Source organism: Leptonychotes weddellii, chromosome 12, assembly GCF_054177405.1.
Source record: "Leptonychotes weddellii isolate Sample4059 chromosome 12, ASM5417740v2, whole genome shotgun sequence".
Classification (NCBI taxonomy): Eukaryota; Metazoa; Chordata; class Mammalia; order Carnivora; family Phocidae; genus Leptonychotes; species Leptonychotes weddellii.
Window position 1 is genome coordinate 64526758 of NC_138380.1, and position 19084 is coordinate 64545841.

Below are 19084 nucleotides of genomic sequence, written 5' to 3' on the forward strand. Positions count from 1 at the left end.
TGAGATCGAACAGATAATAAACTTAAGTAAAGAATCCTTTGAAATGTCTTTGATCCAAGCACTTCTTGTGATTCTGAAGGAAAGGTGTTTTTCCTGCCTTGTTTAGTGTTACAGTTTTATTCATTCATATCATTCTCAGGAATTGGGACCATGTCTTATTCTTCTTTTTGATTGGAGTCCCTGACATGGCAGAGTGTATTCTCCCTTCGAGATTAGGTGTTCCAGTGAATGACAGTTAAAGATTGAGGAGGGTTCCCACATAACGCTTATTCTAAGTCTATAACGTGCATCAACCTACCTCACAGGTGAATTACTGAAGATAATGAGACTTGGGCAAAAAATTTATAAATCATTTAATTTAAAGCTCACATAGTTCCCCTGGATATTGTAGGGGAACTGTAGCTGGATATTGTAGGTTTAAAAGAAAACCCTATTTGCTCACCGAAAAAAATTTTTTAAATAGCCTAATAAAATCTAAAGAATGGTAATCCTTATGTAAAATCAACTTCCCATACATCTATAAGCATCATTTACATAGAATCAGTGTTAGTGCACTTATATGGCTTGGCACTACTTAAACTGTGTTGGTTGTAATAGATACAATGGTGACAAGTCATTTTAATGTACCCCAGACTTTAAATGAAGGGGAACTAGACTCTCAGTATAAGTTCCAAAATAACGCAACTAAAACCAAATAATAATGATTATGGCATATCCCAGGGAGGAAAACCATGCCGCTATTAAAAATCATGTTGCATTTAAAAAAAAAAGATATATTGTAGAAGAATTTTGTTGACGTGGCAAAAATATTCATAATGAATCATTAAGTGTTTTTAAAACAATCACAAAATGATGTGTACAGAATAATAATCATTTTTATTTATAAATACAAGTGTATATTAATATTCTTTATATGTGCTATACGTTATATATAATATTTATATATGTAAATACGATATACTTATACTTACAAATACAGCAACATCTGTAATTTTTGGAAGACCAGAAAGACAAAAATTATTTAACAGTGAAGTTTTCTCTGTTCTCTGAATGGTAGGATTTTGAGTGATTTCTGTTCTTCCTCTGGATTTTTTGAAAAATATTTTTATTTATTTATTTATTTATTTATTTATTTATTTATTTGAGAGAACGCGCGCTCACACTTGAGCAGAGGGAGAGAGAGAGACAAGCATACTGCGCACTGCCATCTCATGACCCGGAGATCATGGCCTGAGCCAAAATCAAGAGTTAGACACTTAACCGACTGAGCCACCCAGGCGCCACCTTCCTCTGGATTTTTTAAAAAATTTTATGTTTCTGCATTAAGCATGTACCAATTTAATAAGAAAGACGTAGTATGTCCTATATAAATAAATACCGAAATAAAAGCAATACACACTATTTTTTTTCCTCTGGTTCAGGCTTTTTATAAACTTTAGATGGGCTTTATTATTAATTACTTCAAATTTTAACATTTTTATTCTGCTAATTGTCTTTTTAAAGCATCTGAACACTGAAAAATGAACCAAACAGATTTATTCTTTGTACACTGTTAAATGGGTGGTGTTTAGCATATATAAGAAGGGAAAGATGATAGGCCGGCATGGGTTAATCATGCTGTTTAAAATCCAGGGCTTACAAGTCACGTGCATACGTTTCCAGTAATGACTGATTTGCCCCAGTGCTTTCGTTAACATTGCATGCTTCATTTTCACACTGGAAGTGTGTGTATTGTGAGGTGTGTGACTTGCCATGGTTCTCAGGTCCTGAAGGACTGACCCTCACCAGTGCAGTTTTTGCCAAGAGTTTTGCCTTCGAAAACCTAGAATGTAAACCCTCTGAGCCAGAATGTCCATGGAGGTGCATCTCAAAGGGATTCTAGTACACCTGTGACATTGCATACCTCTGCTCCGTGCTTTGTTTCCAATGCTAAGGATTCAGCAAGTTCCTGATGGCACTGGCCACATTGTCTTACAGTTGTTTTTGACTGTCTCCCCTGGGGAAACAGGACACTTGAATGATTGTCATTCATTGAATGCTTACCACGTGCCAGAACTGCACCACCCACTTTGCATACGGTACTTCATGTAATCTCATAATACTATAAAAAATAAGCACTATCTTCTCTTCATTCTATGGAAAACTGAGGCTTTGGTTTTCTACAAGCTGGCATGTAAAGACAGAACTCCCAGCTCTGAACGAAAAACCAGGACCGTGAACCAATAACCAAATATGGTCCAGCTGGTGAACAAGTGTGTCCTTACAGTCTCAGCCGGCTCTGAGGCCCATGATGCTGCCCTCCCATTTTTCTAATCCTTATATGAACAAAATAATTCCATCCTCCCTTGTGTACACCATTTGCACAATATCTTGGAGGGAAGGTCAATCTTGTTAGCCCGAGATTTCGAAGGATCCAGTGGTCAGCATCTTAAATTCCTACTTTCAGACACTGTTTCTGAGGTTTAAATCTTCTCTCTAATTTTACCGGTTCCAAAGTTAGAAAAAGATGTGACACTGGTTTATTTTTTGAACACCCCCCCCACCCCGTCTCCATGCCAGTTGATAATGATAGCAGTAAGAGCTGCCATTTATTGAACGCTTACTACTATGCTAAGTGCTTTACAAACAGTGATCCTCTGAAGTAGGTTTTGTTGCTTCCCCATTTTACAGACGGGAGAATGGAGGCTTGGCAAGACTGAATGGCTTACCTGGCTTCACGTACTCATTCAAACATTGATCTAATAAAGGAGTGCTTTGAGGATTTGAACCCACTTTTTCTAGGCTATAGTTGGAATCAAGACTTATCTCTTGGCTAGTGCTGTTACTTGGGGCTAATTATTTACACCTGGGAATCAGTTTCTAGGCCTATGAAATGGAGGTAATGCTATTATTTACCTCAGTGTTGGGTTGTATATTGAGTTACTAAACAGAATGTGTTTAGAACAGTGCTTGACATGTAGTGACTGCTTAGTGTTCGGTGCTATAAAAGTAGTAGGAATTAGGGCGCCTGGGTGGCTCAGTTGGTTAAGCGACTGCCTTCGGCTCAGGTCATGATCCTGGAGTCCCGGGATCGAGTCCCGCATCAGGCTCCCTGCTCGGCAGGGAGCCTGCTTCTCCCTCTGACCCTCCCCCCTCTCATGTGCTCTCTGTCTCTCTCATTCTCTCTGTCTCAAATAAATAAATAGAATCTTTAAAAAAAAAAAAAAAAGTAGTAGGAATTACCATTAATATTATTATCATTTACTGGATTTTAATTGTTGAAATAACATATTGAACCATATAAAGGTGTATGAGATAAAAAATGTGTCCCTCTTACCACTTACTTCCTCTCCCCAGTTCACTACAGACACCAGTTTGGTATTTATCTTCCAGAATATTTCCCATACCATCTGAAACTATTTTTAAAGTTTACTTTCGTTAATAAAATACAGGTCAATGTGAAATTTTTTGTTAGTGACCTTGAGAATGGGAGACTGGAGAGGTAGGAAAGGAGACGAATTCATTTATTCATCGAATGCTTTCCAGCACTGAGGATTCAGCCTGTTGAAATTTCTTTTGGGACAGTTTATTGATTTTCTTTTTTGGTTTTATTTAGGATATGATGTTTCAGCTTCTCCGAGGTCTAGACTTTCTTCATTCTCACCGAGTAGTGCATCGTGATCTAAAACCACAGAACATTCTGGTGACCAGCAGTGGACAAATAAAGCTGGCTGACTTCGGCCTTGCCCGCATCTACAGTTTTCAGATGGCTCTTACCTCAGTGGTGAGTGAGAAAGTGCTATTCTTTGATTAAGCTTAGGTTTCCTCTTTTAAATGACGAACTGCCCCCATACCATGCCCCTAAGATTATTACTGCCTGTGCTCAGTTGGTGGACAGAATGTCTTTGCACTTTTTAAAAAGCAGGGCTAGAAAGAAAGGATTTTGCTTACCACTACAGACGCATCCAGACTGGGCTTGTCACAGACAGGACCCATTGCAGAAACCATCCGTTACATTGTCACCACTAGAAAGGAATCAGTTACAAGTTTCCAAATGCTTTTTGCCATAACCACTGTTTTCAGAGCTGCATACACAAAATCTGGGGAAACACAGCTCAAGGGTTTAGGGAAGCAGAGTCCCAGGAACGCTGATCTGTCTGTAGCATCCTGGTTTGAGAAACAGCCAGGTACCTACACAGGTGTGTGAAAGCACTCTTCTGAAGCTATGGTGCTGACTATGAAGAAGAAATTGAATTTACAGTGAACTAGGTTGGCCCACGAAAGCGCAGCAGCCTCCCCCCACCCCACCTCCGCTGCTGGGTGATGCCTTCGTCCAAGCCAAAATACAAAGGGTAAACCCAAGGGCCTGTTTTGTCAGAGAATGACAGTTATGGTATCCTAGGGTTTTTTTGTCTCCTTCAGACACAAAACCGTGAAGTAGGCACTAAGAACTTTTATCTTTGAAAGACCTGTTCTACATGCAGTGAATTCATGCAGAGATACAAAAAGCCAGGGAATATCCTGGGGTGCTACTTACTTGGGGTAGGAGGTTGGTGCCAAGAATCCCCTTGGGTCCATGAAGACTATAAAAATTGTCCTCAAAGCATTAGATGAAGCCTTAAAAAAAAAGACTCTTCTTGGGTCAATATGTCATTTTTCACATAGTCCATTTCTAGCCTTGAAGCGATTCTCCGTCGGGGGCGGCACTGCCCTGGGGGGAGGGCATTGCTGAGAAATGTATGGCAGCATCTTCGGTCATCCTAATGACTTGGGGGATGGCAGTGACCACTAGGAGGCTGATATTCTGCCCACCAAAGAATTGTGTACCCGAATTCGCATAATGCCTCAACTGAGGAACAGACAGAAGGGGCGTTGGAAATTCTCTGAGGTATCTTGGCTTAGGAAAACATTCAGTTTACAAAAGTGTTCCATTTCCCCACCGCCAAAATATGGTTACTACAACCTGGACACGTAAGACCACATACTTTCCCAACATTTTATGCTTTACCTAGGGCGTCAGAATTTTTACAGAGGTTTCCTTGGAGTGTGTCACCATTGTTGAAAGAGAAATCATGGTTTTGAGGAGACAAAGCACAAGACGGTATTTCAAGGATACGCCTCAGCTTTGGGCTGGTTCGAGTGAGCCCTTGTATTCTTATATAATCTCAGCCGAACTGCTGAGTCTGTGTGTTTCCCCAGTGGGAAGGGTTAGGTAGGCTGTGGGCTTCCCTAGAATATAGTTGTGCATGTTGTTTGGCGTCCCTAAGGAAAGGTTTAAATAGGCTTTGTGATTCCAGTGGTCATTGGGGAAGCAAATGGAAGGAACTGATCTCCTTGGGTACTTTAATTGAGGGAAGGATGAGGCATAACTGAGACAGACTCTTTATTTTGATTCCCCCGAAATGGGCACAAAAAACCATAAATAAAAACAGGAAACCCAGTTGGGTTTTTCTTTATTTTTTTTATTTTTATTTTTTTGCTTATTAAATTTGAGGAATGATAGCCCAGCTTGTGCGTAACATCAATTAACATTCCATTCTTGCTGAAAGTTGATATGTTCAGACAGGAAAATGTAGACAAATTATTTCACAGAGAAAAGGGGAAAGGCAGTCATAAATACCTGATTTTTCAGTGTCTAATTCGTACTGCATACTCTGTATTTCATATGGTGACATAAAGTAAAAAATACTAGCAACTGGGAAAGACACTGGAAGAAATTTGACATTATTTGCAAGAACGATAGCTGGAATTTAATGTCCGTAATAAAGGTTATGATTCCTAAAGGGTACTGCATTTAAAATTTTTCCCATTGTTTTGTGTTTTTCTATTTAAGGAAAAGTCCGTTTAGTATAGTGCTGCATTAGTTACCGTATATGTGGTGATATATAAAGACTTAGAATCAGTTTTTCAGACTGAACTGGTATTTATTTTTAGAATTTCTTGAAGAGAAAAAGACTGTGCTCCACTTCCTGGAAATACACATTTTTTAGAGGGTTATGTCATACAGGACCTGGGAATCAACTTAATCTGTGGAATGTTAAAGGAATTACAAGTTAACTGATTCGAAACTGGCATCGTACAGCCATGAGAAATGCTAATATATTAGTTCTCTTCCAAAGCCTGACTCAAATGTCCCCTTCTGGTACTCCCTGCAGAAATCAGTCCCACCTTCCTCGAACTTCAGTGGTTCAGAATGACATCTTACTCATGTCTTTCATAACACCGTTTTCTCTCTTGGTTGTAATTATTTTTAGGGTCCTCTATATCAGGCTGTATGCTCCTGGAAGGAATTGGCCTTTTGGGAAGAAATTTAGGACCGTTTAAGAGTGGACGATTGTCGTAGCTGTGGGTGGTGCGTAACTTAGGGTGTGTAACAAATACCTATTTATTTAAAGGTTGTAGAATGAAGACGTGAATGGCTACAGCGAATGCCTCAGACTCAGACAGGAGGGGCCCCTGGCCTGGATGTCACACTTTAGAGGAGCCTGCACTGGCCCCGTACCAGCCGGGCCTCCCTTCGTGGAGCATCGAATCCAGGCTGCCAGGGAGATGCTCCAGCTGGAGTCTGAGACCCCCCCCCCCTTCCCGCCACACTCAGGGCATTGCAATTCCCTGACCCGAATGGGTCCTTCCTCCTGACAGCAGATTGTACCACTTGTGTGTCCACCCAAGTCTGAGGGCAACAGTTTGCAGACAAACGGGCAGAGTGTGCACATTGGGATGGGAATGCATGTAAATATGTGTGTGAGACCTCTTGTGGTGTAGGAAGGAGCTGGGGACTGTGGAGAGCGGTGGGACCCTGTTACACTTAATACCTGACGTGGGTTATTTCTATCAGAAATTTCTCTGAAGCCATGAAAATCCACTCCTGGGACCAGTATTGAAATACTACTACGTTTGTGGAAAAACAAAGAGAGTAGGTTACAGGGAGGTTCTTTCCATTGCACATAAGTGATGTGTGTAAGGATCATGACTCACGGGGTTATATAATCTTGGTGACAGAAGTGTTTCAATAATATATGCTTATTCAACAGAATGACAACAAGGCTAGCTAAAATTATATTTAGGTTCATTCTAAAGTCGGCATTTCTGAGTACTTCCCGTGTCAAATGCAGTGTATGGTGCAACTCGTTTTTGTCTGTCAGGATAAAAGAGAAAAATAGAGAGCAGCCACTCAGCCAGCAGTTTTGGCCACACCTGGTTGTGCTCGCAGGTCTGACCCGGAGAGTCTGAGGAGCAGAACCTGGGACATCACCAGCAGTGTGATGATGACTCTGATCATCATGAAGCGCTATGAATAGCAGCTCAGGGAGGGAGCAGTCTTCACATCTCTTCACATCTCTGTGATGCAAAATCGTTATTAACCGCTTTTCCGAATTGGACCGTACGGCACGCAGGGTGATACGGTGCTATTGCTGTTAGATGCGGTGTTTGGAGAACTCCTCGCCAACCACCTTTGCAAGTGGGGAAACTGAGACTCAAGACAAGCAGTTTGTGACCAGGTTGAGTCTGAATTCACCAAGTGGATCATAAATAGCTCAGGAAAATCAAACGTCTGTATTTCTGGCTCTCACCTACCATCCCCTCTCCCTTCCTCCTCTCCACACCATAGGCTCCAGTACGTCAGAGGGTATGAGACTATGTTCTGTGGAATTACTGGGTTCTACAAAGGGCATCCAGAGATTCCACAAATGTTCCAATAGTCTGTTTTTTAAAATATATTTGAAGTCTTGTTAGAATTGTAATCAAAAAACAACTAGCTCATGCCACATTTTGACACAGTGGAGAACACTAAGGCGTGATTGTACCTTCTGGCTAACTTACCTTTTTTGTTGTTGAGAGAGAGAGCGGGGGAGGGGCAGAGGGAGAGAGAATCCCAAGCAGGCTCAGTCTTACGACCCTGAGATCATGACCTGAGCCAAAATCAGGAGTCAGATGCTCAAGGGACTGAGCCACCCAGGCTTCCCCTGGCTAACTTATTTTTTTATGTAGACCTCATAATAAAACTTCTGCCAAACTTGTGCAGACTTGAACGTCTCGTAAATGGATTGTTGCTTAGGAAAAGCCAGACATTCTCTTGATTCACTCCTGTGTGTGTCCACCCCCTTAAAATCACCCGGTTGCATAATTGCAACAGTGCACACACCATGCTATGCTCACTGTACATGAGACTTTTTCGAGGGCTGCCCAGAGCAATGCCAGTATTGATGGTTTTATATCCGCATGTATTTGCCAGACCACCCAGACACTCCCCCAGGACCGTCACTAGGAAGCTGCCTGTGGATAGAGAGAAGTCTACACCTGAAAATGAGGTCGTTCCTTTTCGTGTCTCTGTAACTCCACGTGCTGAGATAAAGTCCAGGAATGGCCTGCTGCAAACCCATCTCTGCTCTGCAGTGAGCAGCCTTACAGTGACTTTTCAGTGTAGTTGGAGGGCCTTTCTACAACCATTAGACAAAAGGTACAATTAGCATTTTTCCTCCAGTGCTTGTGTGTAAGACACATAGTTTGGAGGAAAATTCCACTTTGTACCATAATGGAAGAGTAAGAAGTTTCTCCCGTCTTTTTAGTGACTTAATGAAATTCTCACTAAGTGAATTATATTCCCCTTCACCAAGGGTCTTTTTTTTCCCCACATCATCTATCCTATTAAGAGACACTTGTTGTGGGGGTGCCTGGGTGGCTCAGCCTGTTAAGCATCCAACTCTTGATTTCAGCATGGATTGTGATCTCAGGGTCATGGGATCCAGCCCCGTGACCGGCTCCCTGGTCAGTGCGGAGTCTGCTTGGAATTCTCTCTCTGTGCCTCCCCCCGAGCTCACTTGCTCACTCGCTCTCTTCTCTCTCTCTCAAATAAAAAAATAAAATCTTTAAAAAAGAGAGAGAGAGAGACACTTGTGTTCTGAAAACATCTTCCTCTCTGTAGAAATCACCAAAGGACAACAAGTAAACAGTAAACCTGGGAAGACTTTCATTTGACAGCTCCACAAATTAGAAAAACTCACTTGGGGAATAAATGATTCCCCACATTACTGTACTTCAGATCATTCATTTATTTAATACCACAATTATTACAAAAACTCAGAATTCCTCACATCCCGATCTTATGACTCTAGCAGTGGATGGTTTCCTACTCTAACCCTAGTTTGGTAGCATTTAGTAAACCCTGGAGGAACTTTGCGGATTCAGAAACTTTTTGATGAGCCAAAGGGAGAAGAATAATGAAATGGAGTCGTAGCATTCAGTCAACAAATAATTACTGATCACTTCCCGTGTGCCAAGCACTGTCAGCGAACCTGAGGGGTGATGGGGACTAGGACAAGGTCTTTGCTCTCGTGGAGCTCCTCATCAAAATGAGGAGACAGATCTTCATAAAATAACCACAAAAAGCAATGTATAGTTAGCGACGGACGTGCATTAAGGGGAAGGGACACAGTCCGATCAAGTCCTATGTCTCAGGAACCCTCCTGGGCTGAGGGTCAGGCCAGGAAGCAAGATGCCCAGGGAGGTCAGCAGCATCGTCCTGTCGGAACCTGCCTGGAGGCAGGCCCCCTGGATATGCACATCACAGAGTCTGTGCTCATTTTCTCTGTCTGTGTCTGGAATAGTTCACTTTAGAGCACCCCGCCGGCACCACCAACTTGACAAAGTGAAGCAGGACCAGAGATGGGAGAACAATGTCATCTTTTACGGGAGAAAATAAATTGTTTATGCTTGTTTCCTCTTCGTGCGTGCTGTATTTCCTATGGAGACCTGGCAGGGTTTGTGCCTCAGCTCGGGCAGCCGAGTTGCTCCCCCAGAAGCCTGCAGACACTGCCAGTGCATACTGAGTAAATCAACCCAAGAGCATGAGTCGAGTATAATGGAAAAAACCCAAAGCCCTGTCGCCTCAGCACCTCAGCGAAAGTGCAGGACGCACCTCTGAAGCCGGAAAGGCGCCCGTAACTCCCCCCCCACTCCACATCCCCTTGCCATGACACAACCAGGTCTGTTTTGTGAACATTTCCAGTTGCCAGTACATATTTCATAGTGAACAATGGAGTGTTTGTGCTGGTTTCGTTTTCACTTTCACCAGTGAGGAAAGTGGAACACAATGGGGCAGTGCACAGCGCTGGGAACAGGACACGTCTTCTTCGGGATTCCCAGGGCTGGCTACGTGGAAAATGCCAGAGCCAACACAAACATGGAAACCCGTCCAGATCCTTCGTTGCACATTCTCCGCGGCAGTAAAACCCATTTTGAGCTACCATCTGATAGGTGAACCCTGCCTCCCGAAGGGAAGGCAATCATTGATGACCACGGTGAGAATTTCTCCCATGCCGGAAGCTCATGTATCTCCGTGTGTGTGTCTGCACGTGGGTGTGTGGCTGTACCACGTGTACTTGCAAAGTTAAAAGACTGCTTTCCTGGGCGCCTGGGTGGCTCAGTTGGTTAAGCGACTGCCTTCGGCTCAGGTCATGATCCTGGAGTCCCGGGATCGAGTCCCGCATCGGGCTCCCTGCTCGGCAAGGAGTCTGCTTCTCCCTCTGACCCTCCCCCCCTCATGCTTTCTCTCTGTCTCAAATAAATAAAATCTTTAAAAAAAAAAAAATACTGCTTTCCTTGTGTATAAAAGATACTCATTTGACTCACCTAATTCTAGCTTCTTCATAAGTGGTCACTGTTGCCAATTAGTTCTGGACGAAAAGGTTTTAACTGTAATGCTACCCCCTGGAGGGTGTTTTACTCAAAGAAAGGACAGGATGTTCTTTGAGTCCATACATCCATTTGGCCACCATGTCCTATCAAGGTACCACAGAGATGTGATCTGGTTGTCACCTGGTTTTTTATATTCTATCATATGGACACCCTGTATGATGCTGTTCAGATCTCAGCACTTGAGGCCAAGTCTGAGTGTCCAGACCAAGCATTGTCTTAAGGTTCACAAGACCAAGTGGTTTTAGAAAGGTTTTGCAGGCAAGGGGTTTCTCAGGGATGCAGAAGATGGAAAAGGTTTTGTTGGGTCTTAGTTTAACATTCTTTTTTTTTTTTTTTTTTTTACATTTTTTCAATTTTATTATGTTATGTTAGTCACCATACATTACATCATTAGTTTTTGATGCAGTGTTCCATGATTCATTGTTTGCGTATAACACCCAGTGCTCCATGCAGAACGTGCCCTCTTTAATACCCATCACCAGGCTAACCCATTCTTAAGGGGAATGTGCCTTCTTTGCTTGGTTAGGGGCTAGTCTGACAAGCTATTTAATGGGATCATTTTATCTCCCCTAAATTTGCCTAACTCGGTTGTGTTAGTGTTCATCCAAAGGAGTATAAGGCACAATCCTTGGAATTGAACATAAAGCAGTGTTTCTGTAACTTGCATTTTTACCTCCTCTTTCACATATTCTTTGGATATGTGAGCTGCTTGTGTTTTACAAATGTCACTACTTACTTCCAGGGGAGGAAGGACAGGTGGTAATATCTTCATTTTGCTTGGGCTTTGGCAGACTCATGGTGTAAGTTCCTGTGTTGAGATGTTATTGAGCTTCTGTTACATTGGATATATCCATTTTTATACCCTCAATCCAAATCTTACACTATTTTAGTGTTTCCCACAGCGCCTTTCTGGCACATGGTGGGCACTTGATAAATACGTGATGAGTGAATGAAATGAATCCTCATGATTCTCCAGTGTCTAAAGAATGAATTCCAACTCTGTAAGCATGGCATGCAAAGTTTTTTTGTAGTGTAGCCCCAACCTACTCTTCTGTCCTCCCACTCAGAGATCACCCCCATTCACATAAACACCTACTCCCGGTCATCTAACCGCACCAAATTTCTCACTACTCCTTGAACTTCATTAAGTTCTTTCCCAGCTCCCTGTTTTCACCTGTGAATCAGTGAATGAATTTCCAGCCACATTTCCCATGTTGCTTCTTGGGTCACTGCATCATCAAAGTGACATCTAAAGTGTTTTTGTTTGTGTGTGTGTGTGGTTGTTTTTTGTTTTTGTTTTATTTTTTTTGTTTTTGGTTTTGGTTTTGGTTTTTTGTTTGTTTGGTTGGTTGGGTTTTGTTTTGTTTTGTTTGTCTTTTGGGGTTTTGTTTTGTTTTGGTTTTTTGCTTTAGACATGACTTTTAGCTACTCTTCCCGGTTGCCTGCTTCACTCCCTCATAGCAACTTTTGAGCCCTGAGGAAGTAACATTTGCACTTTGAATGTCTGTCTGGGCAGCCATTCCTAACTTACAGATAATCAGTGTCCTTCATCCCTCCTTCTTCAAGATCATAAACCTCCATACACCTCCCCAGCTTGTGCACTTAACATTTTCTGTAGGATATGTTTTAATTAAAAATTAAGATCTCTTGGATCTTTGGAGGAACCATGATGTTATAGGAAAAGGTTGAGAATGTCTGCATTGTAGTTTCTTTTGGTTATTTAGTCTACTTGGGTTCTTAACGGAGATTAGGTACGTGTTTATGTTAATCTGTAAAGGTCTTTCTAAAAGTGAAGCTCAAACTTTTATATGATTGCTTTGTAATGCTGGATTTTCTTTAATATTTTATTGACCTTATTGCTAATATGCCAAATTTGTTTCTAAATGATGCTCTTTGGGTTGCTGAGCTATTCCTCTTGTTGCTCTCTCTTTGTTTTCCTTTTCTCTGACGATTGAAGCACAGAGTTTGAGTGACATCGTTGCCCCCAATAGTCTGTAAGGATACTGATGATTTTTAAATCCCTCATAAATTTGAATGTTAAACTTTACAGTTGGCTGCGGAGGAATAATCTACCTTCAAGACTCAGGGAAGCATCCAAAAGAAAGAAGGGGAAAGCATAGGAGAATTTACTTTAGCACTGCTCATGTATTTATTTTGAAGGTTGGCAGAATCTAAAAGTGGGGCTATAAATTTAACAACTCAGCCATAAAAGCCCCAAAATAAGGGAGAAAAGTCTCTACTACTTCTAGGTTTGGTTACTAATACAAAGATACAAGGTTTCTGTTCTTCTGCCATCTTAATTTTTTTTTTTTTTAATTTCTAAAGCCACCCTTCCCTTTCTTTTTCTCATTTTTATTTTGATTATTTACTTTTGAAAGGTTACGATGCTTTGAAATGTATAGAAGGAAGCGTTTTCTGAATACTTGCTGGTAGACTCTAGTTGATAGATGTCACAGTGACGTTGAATACTATCTGTACCTTATGTAACGCTGGGTGATTTCAGTGAGGTGGGGACCGCACATGGTATCAGTTCTTGTGGGAAAATATGCTTCAGTGGCTTATTGGCACCGCTCTTGGAATGTGGCATTTAAAAGTACCTTTTTACAGTGGGAAAGAATTCTGTCAAGAATAAACAGTCTGACCTTGTTAAATGGGCCAAAGTCTGTCTGTAACCTAGTTCCAGAAAACTAGCTTTTACTAGTTTAGGAAAAAAAAAAAAGCAGATTAGAAAAATTACAATTAAAACTTCCTAAAGAATGGAAAAAGTTACTGTGAGGAAGATGAGATAAATTCCAAAAATGATGGTCTTCACATATATGCATGAACATTTCTTTAGATGACTGTGAAATCCCACTCTTCCAGAGTGGATGAAAGATCAGGACTGTAGTCTGAAAAGCTGATGTTCTTTTTCCTGGAAAGACAAGACTGGCTTGTAGAAAGGAGCTGTGGGAGCAACCATGTAGCGTGGACCAACCGTGGGAAACCAGTAAGCTTGGGGAGATGAAGGAGGAGTAAAAATCGCCACTGACTCCCCATTGCCCACAGGTTAAAAAGTCTAGATACTCTGCAGCGGTTTGTTCCTAACTTTTCTCTCCATCCCCACTGGCCCACCCACCCCAAACCCATCCACACACCCCTGTGGCCTCACCACTCCAGACCTCTGTCCTCCTGCTTGAAACAGCATGCGATTAGATTTTGTGCCTCCATGCCTTGGACATTCTCTCCACTTAGCTTGCCTCTCCCCTTCTCAGCCTAACAAATGCCTACTCATTCTTCAAGACTCTACACAAATGGCATCTCCTCCCTGAAGTCAGCCTGACTCTCCAGGATAAAGCTAGGCATTCCTTTCCCATGCACTTTCGATTTGCCTCTAATGTAAGTAGCTGTCATATCTGTTTCAGCACTTGGGGTAACAACACACAGGCACATGGTGCTGCTCTGTGAATGTAAAGAGTGTGTGTGTGTGTGTGTGTGTGTGTGTGTGTGTGTTCTGAAATAAGAGGTTTCTGAGTAGAGGAGGTGGAGGGAGGCTGCACTGGGGGGTACTGAGTGCGTTTGGAAGCGATGCTTCCCCTAAACATCAGCTTCCCTGAAAGGTGTCCTTACAACTTGTAGCTGCATCCGTTTTGAAGTTACAGCACCAGGAATCAAACTTGTTTTCTTGATCACTTTCATTGCTAAAACCTTGTGTTAGGGGGTGCCTGGGTGGCTCAGTCGTTAAGCTTCTGCCTTCGGCTCAGGTCATGATCCCAGGGTCCTGGGATTCAGCCCCGCATTGGGCTCCCTGCTCCGCGGGAAGCCTGCTTCTCCCTCTCCCACTCCCCCTGCTTGTGTTCCTTCTCTCACTTTGTCTCTCTCTGTCAAATAAATAAAATCTTTAGAAAAAAACCTCGTGTTAATATTTCAGTGGTATTCTGGAAGACCAAGACTTGATTGCTTTTACTCAGATGCATGACTAATAGTTGGTTAGGTATTATCAGAATGTGCTAGATCTTGATGATGCTTTTTCTAGTCATAACCATTTTTAACGTTAAATAGCTAATTTATCAGTAGTAAGTTGGGGAGATTGTTGTAGTGGAGTTACAGTAATAACCAAATCTTGTGTTCTAAAACATAATATAGCTTTAAGAGAACTGTATTAAGTTAAAAAAAAAACCTAATGTGTAAAATAGATAAATAATCAAGTACTTTGCAGATGGCTGTGGCAAAGTTTTTCAAAAGGAGCCTCTGCAATTTAAAATATAATTTAATAGGGGCACCTGGGTGGCTCACTCAGTTAAGTGACTGACTCTTGATTTTGACTCAGGGTCATGAGATCCAGCCCTAGCACCGGGCTCCCTGCTCAACAGGAAGTCTGCTCTAGATTCTCTCTGCCCCTTCCCACTGCTCCCCCTCGCTCTCGCTCACTCTCTCTCTCAAATAAATAAATAAATCCTTAAAAAAATATAATACAATTAATTTAATAGATTAATATGCATTTTCTTAAACCATTTCAGGATTATATATATTATGTAAAGCTTCTTATTCTGTCTGGCTACTCAGTTTCTTACTGCGTGTCTGTACAAAGGTAGTTAACAACAGCCAGTAGAGTCCATTGGGAGTTTAAAAATGTTAAGAAAAAAGGGCGGGGGGGGGGGGTTGCCTGGGTGGCTCAGTCGGTTAAGGATCCAACTCTTGATTTTAGATCAGGTCATGATCTCGGGGTCTTGAGATCAAGCCCCGCATCTGGGTTTGTGCTGGCCGTGGAGCCTGCTTAAGATTCTCTCTCCCTCTGCCCTTCCCCCCCAAAAAAATAAATAAATAAAATGAAATAAAAGTGTTAAAGTCCAGGAAAAAAGAGACTCACATGTTCTTCTCTTACCCAAACACAAATTGGCCACAAGCATGCCTTTTACTGGCAAGTTCAGGTTAAAAATGTAGCAGAACACTTAAGATTTTGACAAGGTTGAGTAATCAATCCATTTGAAGTAAGTAAAGCTTCTTCAAGTGTGAACTTCCTTTACTAATTTTATAGCAAGTCGAAATATAATCTTTGCTTTATATCTGTTGTTCTACTTTCACATCTAAAAGGACTCCTTGATTTTAGGACATGGGGCTGAAATGCCACATCTGAGTGCCATGTTGCGGCTACCATACCTAGAGTATCAGCCCATTTGTATTTTCCATCAGGTTTCTTTTTCACTGGTGGTTTATGTGCGCCTGTTTTTAAAAGCGTCAAATTTTCTCAGTATTTGATTATAGTTGACAAGTATTGTTAGTCATGTAACACTGAAGAAAAATATGATATTCATCAGTTGCTTTAAATATGTGATATTTATAGCATCCATTTGCTCTGTAATTTTATTTTTAGAAATTTGATATCAAGGGGCGCCTGGGTGGCTCAGTCGTTAGGCGTCTGCCTTCGGCTCAGGTCATGATCCCAGGGTCCTGGGATCGAGCCCTGCATCGGGCTCCCTGCTCAGCGGGAAGCCTGCTTCTCCTTCTCCCACTCCCCCTGCTTGTGTTCCTGCTCTCGCTCGCTCTCTCTGTGTCAAATAAATAAATAAAATCTTAAAAAAAAAAAAGAAATTTGATATCAAGAGACATTTTGAAAGAGAAATAGCATTAGAGTTATCCCTGCCTTATCCATGGCGGTATGTTCCAAGACCCCCAGTGGATGCCTGAAAATGCGGACAGTTCCCAACCCTATCTAGGCTGTTGTTTCTTCCTATACATACCTACCTATGATAAAGTTGAATTTATAAACTAGTCACACTAAGAGATTAACAACAATAATAAAATAGAATAATAATAATATATGTGATAGAAGTTACATGAATGTGGTCTCTCTCAGCATATCTTCTTGTACTGTATATTTACCCTTTCTCCTCTTGTTTGTGACAGTGTGAGGTGATAAAATGCCTATGTGATGTGATGACATGAGGAGAATGACTCTGACGTAGCATTAGGTTTCTGTTGACCTTTTGACGATAGCCCAGAACGATCATATGCTTCCAGACCACCGTTGATCACTGGTAACTGAAACCACAGAAGACAAAACCACAGATAAGGGGGGCCCACTGTATTTGTAAGACACAGTTCACCAAATCCAGAGGCATGTTCTGCCATTTCATTCTGCACTGCCTTTGTGGTATTTGTATGCATGAGTCAGAACCCTCCTCTAAACCCTTCTCCTTCCTCAACTTTTTATTTTTTTTTAAGATTTTATTTATTTATTTGACAGAGAGAGAGACAGCAAGAGAAGGAACACAAGCAGGAGGAGAGGGAGAGGGAGAAGCAGGCTTCCCGCCGAGCAGGGAGCCTGATGCGGGGCTCGATCCCAGGACCCTGGGACCATGACCTGAGCCGAAGGCAGACGCTTAACGACTGAGCCACCCAGGCGCCACTCAATCAATTTTTTAAGTCTGCATTCTTTTTTAATTGCTACAATTATTTTAAAATTCAAACATCCCATATAGGTTAAAAAAAGGGGGGGGTAAAGGGAAGCTCCTCAATAATGTTTCCTCCGAGAAAAAGCCACTGTTGACTGTTTGGTGAATAAACTTTCACACCTTTTTGTATTTGTTTGCAACTAATTGCATGTGGAGGCAGTGTGCTTCTAGTATACATGTACATTATTTTTGTTTGTTTGGAGTCTTTTGTGGACTTTTTCCAATTTATCTTGCACATTTTTCCATATCTAACATTGTAGCTTGTTTATTTTTCCCTTACCTTCACTGTATGAATATGCCTAACATTTTTTACCCAGTCTCCTAGGATGAACCTTGCAGTTTCTCATCGTTTGGTTGCCATGAGCATCCTTGGGCTTATACCTTTTCGGCCAAATACTAATATTTTTGTAGGCTTAAGTTTCAAGAAATTGCAGTATCAAAAGATGAAAAATATGCACATTATTTCCCTTTTTTTATGTTTTGCTTATAAGAAACTGCCAAACTGTCAATTTTATTTTTATTTTTTTAAGTAGGCTCCATGCCCAGCATGGAGCCCAGCACATGGCCTGAACTCATGACCCTGAGATCAAGAGTCAGATGCTTAACGGACTGAGCCACCAGGCGCCCCAAGGAAGTGCCAAACTGTCTTTTAAAGTAGCTGTAACATTTTCCATGCCCCGCCCCCAGCAGTGAACAAGAGTTCCTGTTGCTCCACATCTTCATCAGCATTTGGTGGTGTCAGTGTTTTGAATCTTGGCCCTTCTAATAGGTGTGTGAGTGAATATGGCCATTTCAAAATCTGATAGTACTAAGCTGTTAATATTAAAGCTTATTTTAAAAACTCTTATAACAATTCAACTTTAGCCAGCTTGATTACACCACGTAAAATCCTCTCTCTCTTTTTCTTTCTCTCTCTTGCCAACTTTCTATACCATTCTGTCCCTTATTCTCCTCTTTCCCATTCTGAAATAACCCAGTTTTATTTTAGGACAAATTTACTTTCTTTTCCTTTACAAACTAATCTCCATACCTTGTACACTTTTTTTAGCCAAAAACACATCCTGCTTTCCTTACAGACAGAGGTGTTGCCCTTATTATTTATAGTATCTTAATTACATATATTAGTTAAAATTTTTGACCTTCCTTTAGAAACCTTAATTTCTAGTGAAAACTAGTAAGTGAGCAGTTATGAACTGTCATACCAGCATTTTTTAGATTGGGAAATTTATAAATACATTTCATGATTTCTAATAGCATGTACTCCTTTTTAATAGTACAGTCTTTCAGGGGTGCCTGAATGGTTCAGTTGGTTAAGTGCCTGACTTTGGCTCAGGTCATGATTTCGGGGTCCTGGGATCAGGATAGAGCCATGCATCCAGCTCCCTGCTCTGTCAGGGAGTCTGCTTCTCCCTCTCCCTCTGCCCCTCCCACCCACTTGTGCTCTCTTAAATAAATGATCTTTTAAAAAAAAATAGTACGGTCTTTCATTATGACACAAGACATGTTTACAAACAGACCCAAATTTATCTTTAGTTCTTTATAATAAGAAAACCAGAAGTAGGTAAACTAATGTTCCATAATTAGTGTTCAATATTTTGTCTTATTTGGAAATGATCTAGATATTCATTGAGCTTCCCATCATTTAATTTAACTTAGCAAAACTTTACAGTTTCAAGTTAACAAAGAGATTTGGGAAACTGTTTTTAAGTATAGAAACCATTAAACATAATTATTGGTAAAAAGTTCACCTAAAAACTCTTATCCTACTTACATCTGTCTAAATCACTTGCTCCCAACAATTACGTTTCAACTCATTAGACAAAGTCTGCCATCATCCCAAGCTATTTCTCTTGCTGACAACAATATAACATGAACTTGTTTGACTAGTAAACTCAGGAAGAGTAGAAGTTAATGCCTGCATTATATTCCATATTGGTAACTCCAAAGACATGTCTATTTTAATTAAAACAATGAAC

The 19084-nt window shown here is 41.2% G+C and overlaps 1 protein-coding gene across 4 annotated transcripts in view; it reads left to right on the forward strand.

The window, feature by feature from the left end:
- CDK6 (cyclin dependent kinase 6) overlaps positions 1 to 19084 on the forward strand; it is a 239780-nt gene that overhangs the window by 108119 nt on the left and 112577 nt on the right. For all 4 annotated transcript variants that reach the window (XM_081800539.1, XM_081800540.1, XM_081800541.1 and 1 more), the window contains exon 4: positions 3596 to 3763. In XM_081800539.1, coding sequence (XP_081656665.1) covers positions 3596 to 3763 — 168 coding nt within the window. The remainder of the gene's footprint in view (positions 1 to 3595; positions 3764 to 19084) is intronic.